This window comes from Buteo buteo, chromosome 2 (assembly GCF_964188355.1).
Source record: "Buteo buteo chromosome 2, bButBut1.hap1.1, whole genome shotgun sequence".
Lineage (NCBI taxonomy): Eukaryota > Metazoa > Chordata > Aves > Accipitriformes > Accipitridae > Buteo > Buteo buteo.
In genome coordinates this window covers 60,003,418-60,017,121 of record NC_134172.1, presented here as the reverse complement: position 1 = coordinate 60,017,121, position 13,704 = coordinate 60,003,418, and the positions used below count along the sequence as shown (strand labels likewise).

The 13,704-nt window shown below is 44.3% G+C and overlaps 1 protein-coding gene across 2 annotated transcripts in view; it reads right to left on the bottom strand.

Moving 5' to 3' along the window:
* Positions 1-13,704, bottom strand: part of AOAH (acyloxyacyl hydrolase) — a 94,205-nt gene that overhangs the window by 71,679 nt on the left and 8,822 nt on the right. The window contains exons 1-2 of one of the 2 annotated variants that reach the window (XM_075056816.1): positions 12,169-12,253; positions 11,582-11,736 (exon numbers count right to left, since the gene is read on the bottom strand). In XM_075056816.1, coding sequence (XP_074912917.1) covers positions 11,582-11,735 — 154 coding nt within the window. In that variant the 5' untranslated portion in view covers position 11,736; positions 12,169-12,253. Of the gene's footprint in view, positions 1-11,581; positions 11,737-12,168; positions 12,254-13,704 lie in introns of those variants that run through there. The other variant, XM_075056807.1, reaches the window with a different exon arrangement.

The window sequence follows — 13,704 nt, the reverse complement described above, 5'->3', positions numbered from 1 at the left end:
GCACAGGGGCAAGTGGGCAACAGCGATGGAGCGGTCACTGGTGCGGCTCAAGGAGTAGGACGGCCTGACCATGCCGCGAAATTGCAAGTCTGGATGCAAAGCGAAGGAAAAGCCCCCGTTGTGAGCACAGGCGTGAGCTCAGACAGGGGGGCAGGTGAAAACTGGAGGAATCTGGGATGTCGTGTCCCTGAGGCTCAGTAACCCGTCACGCCAGGAAGCTGACAGTATCACCAACTGCAGCAGAGAGAAATATCGCTCATTTTGCCCATGCTGTGTAACCCAGCGCTCCTGCACCTTCAGCCGGGGCCTGCCAGCACACTTTGCAGAGAGGACAGTCTGTCTCCTGCCTCTGGCACCTCCTCATCCTCTGTGGGACCAGAAGGTGCCGTGCACTGCTGCAGTGAAGCTTGCAAACTGCTGCTGGTGTGAGTGGGACGCTGCCCGCCTCCCCCCGCTGCCCGCACCACAGCTCGTGCTTCCTGTGCCGTGGCGGGTCTGCTCCAGACGCGAGCAGAAACCAACCTCCGCAATGTCTCTGCTTTCAGTACAGTGTCCTCGGGTGCCAAAATGTTGGCTCCAGACCTGCAAGGAGAGGTTTTATTTCAGTGTAAAAGCTGGCCCGATAAAAACATTGATGCAACAAGTCAACCCTCTTGCATCGGGATTGACCAGCTCATGACATGGCCCCACGCCTTCCCCTGCAGATGAGGAGCGAGCTTGCCTCTGGCTGCAGCACTCAGCCCAGCTGCACCTCAGTGCACTGCTTTTACACTGAAATAGAGTTATTCACCCCAGGTGCAGGCTCAGCAGCCTGCCTAATAATTCGTCTCAGGGTGGGGGTGCAAAGAGGCTCCTCTCTCTTTGACTTAGATGTTGCCCCCATGATTCATTTTCGTTATCACCGCGAGATCTTCTCGCCTCCAGTAGAGCCAGTGCAGAGAAAGGGGCTTATGGACAAACAGCCCGAGTGCAAAATAACCCTGGTGTTTCCATTTCCTCTATTATACAAGAAGACACTCTCCACTGAAGTTGTGAGTTTCTCTCTCATATTTGTCAAAGTACCATAAAGCAGGGAGAGGGGGGAAATAGCTATTTTTGGTTCAGCTCTGCTGAATAGAAACAGAATTCTTAATCAGAAACACAATAGTGCAGGTAACCCTACACATGGAGTGGGCTCTCAGAAATTAAATGGAAATTTTTCATGTTGATTAAGTCAGTTTGACACTATTGTGTCTATCGAACCAGGCCCAAAGGGAGATATGCTTCACATGAGAGTTAACGGAGCCATCGCTGAGTTTGTGCAGTACTTAATGCGCTACCCTGGGCTACTAGATGCTGTATGAATATAAATAACAATAATAATAGCCTGACTACTTGGGAAAAACCCACAGAGCTGAACTCCAAAATGTTTGTTCTCATAAACTAGTCTTTACTATCACAGAGAGGGTGCTTCTGGTCATGCTACTACACCCTCCCCGCCTTGGGCACCCACAGACCACACCTCAGTTATTCAAATGCTCCCCCACAAATGCACTTATTCCAGACAAAATGCTACGCTTCATGGGATAAGCTGATAAAGAAAGTCTTGACTGATTTTCAAAGGGGTCTGTGGTTCCATTTGGAGCATCCTCAGCCTCAGGCATTGCGGCTGAAGTCTCTGGACCCAGATTTGGGAAGTCTTCCTGCCCTCCAGTGGGAAAGATTCTCCCCAGGAACGCGTGCCACCAACGCGTGCTATCGGCTGATCTGTTCTCTCTTTCCCCCGTCTACCTGGGCTTTTACCAGGTGCCCTCGGTCCGCCTCTCTTTACTCCTCGTGATCTTCTGGCACTTCATATTGCTCCGCCATGGGCCATGCCTGCTTACGTTCGCGCTCTGCTGGCCTCAAAGCCTTTCATTTAGACTGATGTCATCAGGAGCAGCTTTTGGGCTGGAGATTGTAAAACACTCATGAAAAGAGTTGAATCCTGGGAGGAGGGAGAAGGAATGTCTAAAGGGACTCACTGTAGTCCAGGGAATCTAACCCACCAGGCTTCCTGGTATTTTGGATAAAAACATGCTCCCCTCAGTAACTCAGATTTATCCTCTAGGAGAACGTATCATCTCCTGTGTTGGGCTATAGGTAAAACCTCAAGATGTTAGTGTCTATAAAGTTAACTCAGACTACCCTTTCTCTTTTTAATCATATATATCATCTTCCTCTGGATTTAGTGGCAGAAAAAGAATTTGCCGTTGGCTGCGGTGTAAGAAGCCACTACCCTCTAACAAAATCAACAGAAATCTCCCTGCACACCAAATATCAACAGAAATGCTAACCAGTTATTCTAGCCTTTAATGGGTCTTAATTCTGCTGGCTAAAAATGGAAAATAATTAGTTAGCTAAAAAGGACAGGGAGAAATCAGCTGTCTTTGACTGTAGAAATCTCACTGCTTTAATTACTTATGATGTGTGTGAGAATATAAACTTTTTAATACTCTGGCATCAGTAGAAAACCACTTCCAGATCTGGACAGTCATTAGTAACTATTGCTTTTAATTTAGTAGCTACTTAGATGTGATTTATTTCTCATCATGAGCTGGGCACATATAAGGCAATGGAGATAGGCTTCATAATTAAAGGTTAAAAAAAAAGCTCTGATTTTTTTTTATAGTTGCATGTGATTTTCTTTAGAAACAAGTTTCAAGAAATTGACTCTGCTGTTGCAATTCAGTAATAGTTTTCAATGCCTTGACAGGCTGAAGGATGTTTTCTCTGGAAGAAATTCATTGGTATTATAATGCCTACCAGCCATTAGAAACTAGACTCTGGTATTAATAAAATGCCTGTCTCTTTTAGCAATAGTTTTTCCCATCTGCTATTAATTTCTGAATAGATAAGAGAAAACCATAACCATTTTGCTCAGCAGCAGTAATCTGAAAACTCACACGTCAGGAAGTACTTCTCTCCATGTATTTGAAAATAGCGTGTAATAATAAAATGACATTTCCAATAAGCTGGGGAAAAAAAATCATATCCCAATAATAAAATCAGAGCTAGAGAAATTCATTTCTTAGCTGTGAAGCCTCTGGCAGTTTGAGCAGACTATTTAACTTAATCCACTTCTGCCGCACATGTTTGAAATGCTCTATAATTAGAATTACACCTAGGGATGTCAAGAAGTGTCTGGATACTGAAAGCTGCCTCTCTAAGTTTCAGATCTGTAGATGTATTTGTCTAAGTAAAACTCTGCTAAATGGGATTTCTGGCACCTGGCACATCCTCCTTTGCCATCCTTTGCTCACATTCCTGGGTGCTGGCGATCTTTGTTGCCCCTCCAGCTATATTGCTGTTCTTCAGCCATACATTAAACGTACCTCCAGGAGCACAACAAGGATATAAGCCCAGAAAAGTGGCCTTGGACACCAACAGTTCTCCACAAACGCTGCTAGCCAGGCTGTGGTCACCCTGCTCACTTGCAGCGGAGCAGGAGCTGGAGCCTTGCTTGGCGAAGTGGCAAACCTCTGCCTCAGATATCTGTCTGCAGCAGCAAGCCCCTGTATAAAGGAACCCATCTATCACATTCCTGGTTTTATATAGAAGGTGAAGGTTTTCCCAAAACACAGACTTTGCTTCTTCCATTTATAGATGCTCCAATGCATCTCTTAAAGCCTGCAGATGAGGAGTCCCCAGAGCCTGTCTACAAAAGACAGTACAGCTACTCCTTGTGCAGATGCTGTTGATCTGGTATAAAAATACCTCTTTCCAAATTCATCTAATCCAGTTCCAGTTCAACCTGCAACAAGACATTCCTGTTTGAAGTAAGAGCATTCACATGGGGAGCCAGTAAGAAATAAAGTTTTCTCTTCTGAGATGGGGACATGCACGTAGGTATTCTAGGTGTAGGCAGACCACGGATATGCAAACTTACAATACAGGAACATTTTCTTTTTCACTATATATTTCTTTCCTAATACTTCCCAATACCCATTTTGCCTTCTTTCACTGCTTCTCAGCACCAAGCTGATACTTTCCAAAGAACAGCCCTTTATAACCTCAAGATTTCATTCCAGCATGGAAATACTCAGCTCAAATCACATAACTGTATATGCAAAGTTAGGATAGTTATTTTCCCATATACAGCCAGAGGATTTGTTGCTTTGAAAGGTAATTTAGAAAGGGATCCAAGTGTAAAAGTCTTTTAACTCACACTTTGCTTCCTGTTCCACTTACAGTGTTAATGTATTTCATAGACATACTAAAGTGATGGAATATAATTATAGGTATCCATATTCAAATATGTTGGCATATACAAGACCTTTTCCCCCTAAATTTGCTAAGCATCATAAAATATCTTGGAAATGCTAAATGTCACACTATTACCAAACCTGTCACTGGGCCTAAAATTACATATAGTATACTGGCTAAAGACATTTTCGAAATACTAATATCAATGTAGCACTATTTTGAGTGTATTGTAGCTCTGTAACAAAACCAGCAAACCCTGGAATACCAATTATCATTTCTGTTGCTCATGCAATAGCATTGAGCCACTTTGGACCTCTAATTTCAGGGCTCTATTCGTTCATTATCATTTCCTTAAGACACCCAATGAGGACTTTGATACAGTTAACGCCAGTACAGAAAATTCAGTTTTCATCTAGTGGAAGACTCTGGTATCCATACCTGCCAGCCAAACGTATCCCTAGTGTTTCCTACATTACACTTTAAAGAGCCCCATTTAACAAAATCTCTAACCCTAGGCATTTCCAATGGAAATGCTTTCTGCATTAATTAATAGGAAAAAAAAAAAGTATGTATGTGTGCCATTAACACAGTTTTCTTTTCCAAATCAGGAAAGGGTATTAAAAATTTACCAGAACCTGAATGGTGGCAGGAGGACTTAATGTAACTGGATAACTTCATCCTTGTCACAAAGGTTTGACCATTTTCAGATTATGAATGCACAAAACTTGTTTCAGATATGCAGTTCCTAAAACCACTGAAAGTGATTGTTTTAAACATAAGCAGAAGTTCTGTATAGGGCTAACATATGAACAAGAGCAGGAGGCACACACCTTGTGGCAATCAGCAACCAAACAGACAATCAATACTAAATAAATAACATTATCAAAGAAAACTTATACTAAAGACAAGCATCAGTAATGTAAAACATTCAAGACTACCCATGTCTACAAAATGCACATATAAATATATATGATTGTGTATTTACACACACGTACATGTATATATGTCGATATGCTAAGCACACCTTTTTATTGTGATCAATAGATATATTTGCATTACAGCCATAAACTTTCAGTAGGACTTGGGGTGATTTTGAAAATGAAATTTTACCATCAGTTGCTGAAAAATATGAATCTTTGTGGAAAATACTCCTATTTTAATAGTTGTTTTAGTATCTCTACTGTACTACTCACATGCCTGTGGTCTTTCTTTCTAAAGTATAATCAGAGGAAAAAGTGTTATGGTCAAATTTGGTATTTATTACTGATCATCAGGCCAAATTTTGCTGCTGAGTAAACTGAGCAATGTCAGTGAAGTGAACAGAGGTGCTGCAGCTTGGCGCTGTTTTAGCTGTAATCAAAGTTGATTCCCAGCCTTTCAGAGTAAAACACATTGTAGTGCTACATTGATATTGGGCATGGCCTTTTTACAGAACTCATTGAGCTGTAAATTATATGTTCTGTCATGGTGCCTCCCCAGACAATATGTGCACAGCCACTTTGTCTGAGTGCAGTTATTAAAAGCCTCGAACTCCATTTGGCATGTTCCATTGTGTGAAGTTATTGGGAACTCCAAATGCCACCAGTCCTGCTGCCACTCCGCGGGGCATATTTCATCCCTGCACTCATGCACAGCTAGATGGAGGCAAACTGTTGAGGACATTGACTATCACACAAATCAACACAGGTAGAGGTCGACATTTTACGCTGCTGGGAAACTCAGAAACATCTGTTCTTTAATGTAATCAGAGCTGAAAATACGTTTCAAAAACAGGCTTCTCCACACACTAGGAATTATGTGCTCCTGGGTGAATGGAATAGGTGACCCACAAAGGTTGCTGAGAATGGCATTATATCGAGCACAAAGATGGGGAAATTTGCTTCCCTGGCTGCTGACCCTCAGGATCTCCATTCGCTAGCAAAGAAGATGGAAAGTGCTGCTGTCTGGCTGTATTGAGCGCTCCCTGACCAAGCACCTCATTCCAAAAAGGGCAGCCAAAGTTAATCGCCAAAGGAGCAGGGCAGTCTGCTGCTGGGGAGAAAATAAATAAACCCTGCTATCTGCAAATGATTCTCACAGTCACAGCACAGAACCCCCGAAAAGCCAGCCTGGATGTAGTCATTTTACACCAGCCTCTGCCCTAGCAGCTGATATATGGCATCTATGCCATTCCTAAGGGACAGGGTGGACACAGATCTGTTAACATCTCTAAGGAGGTCTTCTACAGCCTTCTCAGGAACTGATGACAGTGCTCACTTATCACTACCATCAGAAAATTTTCTTCCTAACCTGAATGTCCCTACTGGTATCCATTTCTGTTATATCTTGCCATAGCTGTTATGAACCTGGAGAATGGATCACCCCTTTAATGTTTTTGAGGACAGATATTATGCCTTTTCTCAAGTTTTTCTTCTCTACACTAATTAACTCTAATTTATTCAGTCTTTCTTTATAGCTTATATTTGTTTTTTCTCTGAAACCTCCTGTCACTCTGTATCATTCTTAATGCACAGCCACAAAAGGGAAGGCAGAAATTCCTCTGAGGCGTTGTCAATGCCAACAAAGGTAGCAGGTTACTTCGCATGTCTTGCAAGCTAACTTCCATTCACACACCTCGGTGGACACAGTGTGTGCGTTCTTCATTACAGCATGCCATCATTGTGCCACTACAAGCCCAGATGATCTTTCCTAGGGATGCTACCGAGCCAGTCATTCCTTATCTGCTACGTGTGTCACTGACTATTTCTGCCTAAGTGTCTTCAACATACCCATATTGAAATGATCTTTTGGGGGGGCAAGTACCCCAAGTTTTCAAGACTGTTTTGAATTTAATCCTGCCCTCCATTGTACTTGGAAACATTTCCAGCTTTAGATGAGGTGCTGATTTAATAGCACACTATTTCATTAAGCTAATGAAAATATGGAATGATACTACGTTCAAAACAGAGGTCCAGGAAAGACCTCATTTTGTACATCCTTCCACTTAGGGAGTGAGCCACTCATAATTACTCTCTGAACAAGGCCACCCACCAGTTTTGTCCTGCCCTATAGAAGCTTAATCAATGTCACATATCTCTCAGCCATTAGATTAGTGCTGAGGTGGTGCCAAAAGCCGTACTCAAGTCCAGCTGTAACATCCGCTACTTATTCTGTGCCTACATGCCATTATCCCATCAGCAAAGAAAATTAAATTGACCTGACACTGTTTCTCCTTGATAAATACAGTGAGGGTCTTACTCATATTTACTTTTGAAAGGTGCTTTTATAAAGTTTTATTAACTACTGAAGGATTTTTCTAGGAATTGATGTTTAACTGACTGATCTACAGTTCCCCAAATTTCCTTTCTTCACCATGTTGAAGAAAGATGAATACAACAGTTCCCTCCTGTCTTTCAGTGTCTCCCCTGCTTTCTGTATCCTCCAGGGCAGCTTCTGCCTTTTCTGAGGTTGTTTCAGAAACTTCTGGATGAATTCACCCTTGGTAGAGAACAGGGCAATTTGCAAAGACCCTTTAAGGGCCCTGTTGCAATTCAGGGTGGTGGAAGGTGTGGAATAAAACCTTTAAAAATTAATCAGAAATAGTAAAAAAATAAAGAACATGATCTTAGGTATGATGAAACATTAACATCAGTGTCAACAGTTACCAGTGTTTCTGTACTGTCTTTGGGTACCTTAATGTTAACTTAAAATTTTCCTTGCCCTGTGAAATGGCCAGTAATTTCCTCATTTGACAGATTGGGAAAGTCAAAGACCTGAGTATCTGAAGGTCTGGCTCATTCATACTTCATTTTTGAGAGAAAAATACACAGCATCTCGTTCTCAGGATGCCCAACTGAAATTGTCAGGCTGCACCTAGCAAAAGGGTTTCTAGGTCTCGTCCTGAATAAATCCCTTAAGCCATACTGCCAGTCAGTAACAAACCCAGGAACGAAAACCAGACCTAGCATCCAGCTTCCAAACCTGTGCACGGAACAAAAACTCACCATCTTTACATGAGGAAAAACAGCTTCCTGGGCCTTTGCTTATAGGAAAACTTACTAAAGCCCTTTTATCTATCAGAAGGAAAAAGCAGAAGAATGTATCATGTGAAAAGCATGCAAGAGGCCCAGAGGAAGGGCCTGAACTGATTTCATGGTATGCAAAAAGGGGGGCATTTCTCCAGTCTGGGGAGGCAGGAAACACCGATGGAGAAAAGAGATTGCAAGATGTTGGGAAAATTCTTCTAGTGACAGGGCCAAAGAAAGACCGTGTAGCTATTTAAGAGCAGGCTGGAGATGGTTAGGAACTGCTTAGATATACTACATCTGATCTTGTGTCTAGGAGGATTGTCATCAGGTCCTTTCCCCCTCCTTTCCCTAATTCTAAAAGGCAGTAGTATTAAATCCCTTTTTAGGTGGCAACACTTTCCAGATGCTTTATTTTTACACTGAGTCAATTATGAAAAGACTTGCTCTGCTTGAAGCAGCCAAAATTTTCAAGAAAATGTAGCAAAAATGATGTGACTTTTTCTATAGTTACTGAGGCTGATTAAAACGTCTGTCAAAATGTTTTCTAACACAATTAAGTTTGCTGTAAAAAAGTCACCTTCTTTTTTAGACAAGTAACAAGCAGAAATGTTTTGGCCAACCTCTCCCTATGAGTCGCCTGAATTGTTCAGCCTGCTGTCACACCATGCATACCCTCCTCTCCTCCAGCCCTATTCCATATCGGCTTATAGGTGCCTACCCAAAATATATTTCCCAGGATGTGCTAAGGGCAGGGGAGCCTCTTAAAGCATCCAGCCACTTTCCCAGCATGACCAGAATTTACTGGCGCAGATGGTGCCTACCCAAGGAGAGCTCCTAGCAAGGGGAACAGAAGAAGAAAGCAACCAAGTCATATCGAATTCAACAGAGGTACCGGAGCTGCATTTTGCTCTCCTGTCATATCATTTCCACATATTTCTTCAAGAAGTGTGATACTTTCAGTGGAAAGGCCTAATGGAAAATATTTTCTTCGTTTTGTTACTGAAAGAGCATCCATTTTCTGACCAGCTTTAGCTACTAACATAGCAATCTCAATCATACAGGTGGTGCCCACACAGGAGTGATCAGAAATGACTATTCAATGTGCAGCCACCTCATTTCCCTCAGAAAAGAGAGGCAAATAACTTTGAAAGGTTAGGCACCTGACCACAGATCTAACTTGCATGAAAAAATCCATTTCTTCAAGAAAATCTCCTATACATTCGGCAGTGGGCATTTCTCACATTAAAATTGCTGCCTTGATCTATAAGACCAAGAAGACACAGAGGAAGCTCTCATGGCCCTCTCCCAATGCCTTCCCAGGCGGCAAACTGAGTTGGCAGGGTCTGGGGTCGAGCTGTTGAAAGGAAATCACAATCTTCCTCCTACAGATGAAGCTGATCTCGGCTTAACTTCTGCTCCTAAGAGGGCTAGTCGCCGAATCAGCCGCAAGAACTGACATTAACCCTGCTCCACGCCATGGCTGATGGTTACATCAGCTCCTCCATGCTTTCCCTTCCCCACTTGTGAAAAGGAAGAGACACAGATGGCTTGTCAGTGTTTTCAAGAGTTAGTCAAGAGAGCAGCTAATCAGTGAAACCCCAGATCTGGGCTAGCAGGCCTGCCTGCGTGCAGTCACTAGCGCTCCCTGCCAGGCCCGGCCCATGCAGTTTTAATGCTCTGCATGCTTCATTTGCAGCTTGTGGTTTACAGAGGTGCAGACGGTCTGTTTTGGTCCTGAGCTGACCTCATGTGGATGCTTTTAGCTGAAAGGACACCTCGGAGAGAGCAACTGGTGTGGGAGGCAGGTTTTTTGGAGTCTTCCCACTGAACAAACACGCCAGAGAAATGCAATGGGGCTGGCACAGCTTTCCTCCCTTCAGGAGGGAAAAAAAAAAAGCACAATTTATCACGTGCAAGGTGACTTCAATGCAATGTGCAGTCACTTTAGGAACTTAGAGCCTTGCTGGGTCAATAGGATGGAAAAGGCAGATAATGCTCACACCTGACATTTAAAAAACACCAGTGTAAAAATCGTACAGGCAAGCATGCTCACTGCCTTTCCCATGCCATCAAAAACGTAGCTGCCTAAAGATCTCACCATTAAAAACCACCACTTCCCTCTCACTCTGGCAGCTGCTCAGTCACTGCTTGTGTGGCTGCTGGCCGAAATAAGGCCAGTCCCTGACAGACGTTTCTGTTTTTCATGACTCGCTTTCATTTTCTGGGTGGTGGTGGAACTCTGGCAGCGGCTGTGCAAGCCTCACCACCCTGCCTTTGCTCCACTTTCGGTTCACCCTGCCTGCCAAAATCTGTAGGGGCACTGTGGATGGCTCAGAAGTGAGGCAAAACCCTGTTTTTATCAAGCTTAGGATTATTATTGCTAATTGTGTTCCTTGAGCCACAGTGAAAATAATTTTGGGCTAAAAGGAAGTATTTCCTTCTGAAGGATGGAGAACCGTGGCAGGGTTTATGTTTAGAGCACAAAAGTGCCCAGTGCCCTGAAAAACTAAAAGAATACAAAATAAAATGTTGGATCATAGTGCATAAAGCATATCCATCATTTAACATTTGCTCACATAAAAAATATAAGCTACAGCATCTCTCTAGGTACACAGAGTCTCACGCCAAAGGCATTTCTGGTGCAGAGATACCCACAGATCATGTTGACTTCGGTGTTACTGGTCTTGCTTTGGGAATCGCTTAGTCTGAGGCTATAGGATACCCCCAGCTATAGCTTCTGTGGAGGTCAGTCACCAAAGTCACACGAGAGGGGGGTTGGCAAAACACAGTCACCCCACTGTAGTAAAGGTCATGCAGATGCGTGCACTTGCGAAAAGGAAAGGAAATGTGAGGAAACAGCCTTTGGCTATTTCCAGAGATGACCATCCAGACCACAAAGCTCCCTGGCCCAAGTATGGACCGCCTATTCTTAAGAATAGTTTCCCAGGCAATGAAATCAATGAGGACACCGTGGGCGAGTCCAAGGGAAACCATGCCTCACTGCAGCTAAGCAAAATGCATCGTGAACCCTAACAAATACTAGGACCCCCATAACACCTTGTTTTCAGGTTCCAGGCATTAAAGCCAGCTTTTCAGATCCCATTCCCCGCAGAGCAAAAACATGAACTTTGGGAAGCAGCCACTCAAAAACAAAATCATAAAATAACTCCAGACTCCATGCTGGCCTTGCAAAATCTTCAGTGATTATTTTGCCAAAGACTATGAGTATTTTGCAGTACAGCTGTTGAAATAGATAAAGGAGTGATTTATGATGTGCATAGCAATTCTCAGCTCACCGGTGGAGTAACAAATGAACTAGTCCAGCAGGCAAACAAAACCTGAATACATACCAACGCAGGTGTGTCCTTTGTACAGCCCGGAGGAGAGCGAAGCGGCCAGTGGGTCGTTTCCACGGGGGAGAGGGGGGGAAGAGGCAGCCTTCAGCAGAATCGGGAGCCAGAGGATGCAGAATAAATTAAAGAATGTTTGCCTAGATCCCCTCATCCTAAGGAAGAAAAAAAAGGAAGAAATCAGGCGGGAGGGGTGCACATGGACCTGAATTCCTTTAATGCTCAGGGAGCATCCTGCATCCTTGTCTTATTAGCAGCTTGAGGTGAAAGGAGACTTGTGCGCCTATATATCTATATGTAATGCAGGGACTGCTTCCCAAGCAGGGACACACACCTCTGCCCTCTTACGGAGTGCACAGGGGATCCCGCACTCGTGCATCACAGGTGGTCTCCTGGCCCCTGCCCTTTGCACACCCCTCAGCCCCTCTTCAGGCCGTTTGGGGTGGCTCTGCAGCCACCCACCACAAGCTGGCAAGTCCCGTGCACGTGGGCACCCCATGACTGGGCTGGGAGGATGCCCCCAAGGCCCCGGGTTGCTCTCCGTACCCCCACGCAACCCCACTGCCCCATTTGCAGCTCTTCCCAACCTGCTGGCCTGGGAGGACCACGAGGGTTGCGTGAACAGCTCTGGCTCAGCGCTCCCGTGTCTCCTGCAGTAGCAGCGGATGACTAACGACCTTAAACCACAGTAGTTGCCGGAGCCACTCAGCGTTAATAACGCAAGACACTCCCCTGAACAACTAGTGTTGCAGAAAGGAAAAAAAAACAGCTCCACAAACCCTTCCCCCCCCCCCCCCCCCCCCGCTGTCACTCCTCTGCCCTCCACCACTGACAAGAAAAAATATGTATCTCTGGCTGCTTCTGCAAGATTTTTGACCAGGGTTTCCGTTTGGGAGGACCGGGCGTGAAAAATAAAAGAAAGAGGCTGCTCGGGCTGGAGCTGCGGGGGTGGGAGGGATGGGGCTCCCATACCGGGGGTTTTGCCAGGGCTTTAGTTCTGCTGGGGTCGAGCCTGGGGGGGGACAGGAGGCAGCTGCTGGCATAAGAGCAGTGGGAGCTGAACCCCTGTTCTCATCAGCTTTGAGCGCATTGGTTTGCAGCCCCCAGCTGCCCACACGGCTTGAAAAATCCTGAGCTTTTCCTGCTTTGGCAGTCACAACAACGAAAGGTCTCCCTGTCTCTTTTTTTTTTTTTTTATTCCCCCAGATAAGGCAGAAACTAGTCGTTCCCCAGCCTGAAGCAAAAGCAAAGAGTAAATCATGTATAAATGACGTCACTTTAGAGGCGGAACAAGTCCAAACAACTAAATCCCAGACACTGTGGATGCAAGGATGGCTATAAGGATACGATGTAGGACTGAGGCACTGGAGGGCCAAAGCTACGTCCCACCTCTGCTTCTGCCTTTTTGTATAACCCTGGGCAAGTCTCCTACCCCCTCAGCGGGCCATGGGTACTCGTCTTTCCTTTCCACTCCTTGCCTGGCTTTTTCAGAAGTGGGCAGGCTGTTGACGTGGGTTGCTAAAGGGCAATGAGGAGCCTGCCTCATCTGGCATCCCTACATGTTTCCTGGGCATAATTAAAGGAGACTCATAAGTGGTTTTGTAAAAGGAAAAATAGAGACTATATTAAAATCAGTGATCCCCTGCCAAATCTTCAGACATTCCTGCAGATCAACCAACATGACCACACAGGGAGCCTGACCTATGACATTTTTAAAGACAGTCCCGGATAGTTTGCCTCAGCTTTGATAAGCAGGATTTGCCTTGTGATAATGATAATATAATCCAGTGGCTCTGGGGAAAAAACCAACCAAACAACAACAAAAAACCCTGTTAAAAGCTTCAATGTGAATACAAATCACTCCATATCTCCATTCTCTAAATCAAGCCATTGGCTTCCAAATGTATGCTCTTCTTCTAAAAACGAAAAAAACCCAACAACAACAAAATAGAGGTAATAGCTGTTGCCTGAGTTTCGCAGACCTGTTCCTGCTTATCATTCTCCCTATAGCTAGCAATGCTGGTTTTCTTTTTTTTTTAATAGCAGATAAACAAAAATCATAGTGCAAAGTACCTTATCCATATGCCAATCCTACTGAAATCTGCAGGATGTTTTTCTTAACG